Source organism: Trypanosoma grayi (genome assembly GCF_000691245.1).
Source record: "Trypanosoma grayi strain ANR4 Tgr_1869_V1, whole genome shotgun sequence".
Taxonomy (NCBI): Eukaryota; Euglenozoa; class Kinetoplastea; order Trypanosomatida; family Trypanosomatidae; genus Trypanosoma; species Trypanosoma grayi.
This window is the reverse complement of record NW_008827487.1, coordinates 1-1,819: the sequence shown is the minus strand read 5'-3', so window position 1 is coordinate 1,819 and position 1,819 is coordinate 1. Positions and strand designations below refer to the sequence as shown.

The window sequence follows — 1,819 nt, the reverse complement described above, 5'->3', positions numbered from 1 at the left end:
CATGATCTCGGGGCACGCAGCCCACAGCGCAGTGCTGCTCTCGATGTCAGTGAACACAAGCGTCACGGGCTCTGTGGGCTCCTTCGGGGCGTTGGAGTTGTCACGGGAATTCCGACGGCAGCAACACAAGAGAGCGATAAACAGAGCAGCCATTAGTACACCTCCGGAAATGGAGCCAAGAATGACGCCGATGAGTTCATTCTTTGATAGTCCTTCAGTGTTGGGTTCTCTGTAAACCATCGACGGCGTCACAGCGGGGAACAGCTCAGGCACTGCGGGGTCCAGCACGCGGGCCATNCCCACAGCGCAGTGCTGCTCTCGATGTCAGTGAACACAAGCGTCACGGGGTCTGTGGACTCCTTCGGGGCGTTGCTGTTGTCACGGGAATTCCGACGACCGCACAGCAGAGCAACGCAAACAGAGCAGCCAGTAATATACCTCCGGAAATGGAGACAACAATGATCCCAAGCAACAATCCCAGTGCAAGCCTACCATCATCAGGGTCCGTGTACTCCATCGACGGCGTCACAGCGGGGAACAGCTCAGGCACTGCGGGGTCCAGCACGCGGGCCATCGACCACACAGATATTCGTGTTGCCCCGTAGTTCACAGCGCAGGCAATAGCGTTTACTTCACGTTGTTCAGAGCACTTAGAGGAGTCAATAAATGTACCGTACAGCATGTCCTCCGCAGCAAGGGCAACGTTCTTGTAGAAGAAATCAGCGAAGAGATCTGCACTCACCTTATCCATATGAGAGAGAACAGTCAGCATCAGGCGCGAGGAGGCAAATGCCCTTAACGCCAACGGCGTCCACTTCGCCTTCTCTTCCACAGCAGCGTGGAACAGCTGCACCGTCTCCGACGTGGTATTAATGTCTGCCCAGTGCGGCAGGCTCGTCGCGAACACAAGGCGCCCAGCATCCCCACTCCCATTGAACGCCGCAACAAACTCATCGTAGAACAAGGATAAATCCGTGAACAGCACAAACACACGCACACCGCTGTGCTCCGCCAGGTGACGCTCGATCACAGAAACATCGGCAGCAGCAAGGCCCACGACGAACACATCGCCATCGCGAGGCAGGTGGCTCTCCAGCGCGTCACCGCCAGCCAGCAGCGTGGAGGACAGCAGCGACCCTCCAAACGTCACAAGCGACCGCCGCAACACATCCGCCATCGCAGCACCCTCGTCACTGCGGATCACAGCGTGGGCGTTGGCGCCTGTCGTGCTGCCAAGGTACTGCGCAAGCACAAAGAACTCCTGCTCCAGTGTCGGGGACAGATGAATGACGTGCCGGCGAAACTTGTTCAGATGTGGACAAAGGTTCTGTGGATCGACAAATACCACAGATTCGTCATCGAGCAGATCCTCTGTCACCACACCACCTACGGCATGGATGCGCCTTCTCTCCTCAGCATTCCTCAGTGCAGTCTCTGCACCAGCTGTAGAGGTATTTATCGTCTCAAACATAACACAATGTCCATCAGTGACGTTTAGCTGGATACCCAGCGCAGCATTTGAACCCGTCTTCATGCCAACCATTGCCCTCACAGCATAGGCATCGTCAGACATCTCGAAAGAAACTTCATTCAGTGGCGCATGAAGTCTGACACCGTCTGTGTAGCACACTGAGGGAGGAATCGTAAATTCTCCGCTGAACATCTTCTCAGAGCGGTACCCCTCCACGAACCGCTTCATGTAGACCGTCCGCCCACCCTGATTGCAGCGGCAGAGAGCGCCGTATGCAGCAGCAATAGCACTGCAATTATCACCGTAGTGGCCAATCACAATATCATCGATCAAATACCGGCGTTGGTT

General features: G+C 55.8%; 2 protein-coding genes across 2 annotated transcripts; both read right to left on the bottom strand.

The window, feature by feature from the left end:
- Nucleotides 1-297, bottom strand: DQ04_18691010 (putative receptor-type adenylate cyclase; the record flags this gene model as incomplete). Its single annotated transcript, XM_009317737.1, has 1 exon — nt 1-297. A coding segment is annotated over one exon (297 nt), but the record flags the coding sequence as incomplete, so codon positions are not given.
- Nucleotides 298-340: 43 nt separating this feature from the next.
- Nucleotides 341-1,699, bottom strand: DQ04_18691000 (adenylyl cyclase; the record flags this gene model as incomplete). Its single annotated transcript, XM_009317736.1, has 1 exon — nt 341-1,699. One exon carries the CDS (start codon nt 1,697-1,699, stop codon nt 341-343), a length of 1,359 nt encoding a protein of 452 aa, XP_009316011.1.
- Nucleotides 1,700-1,819: the final 120 nt, after the last annotated feature.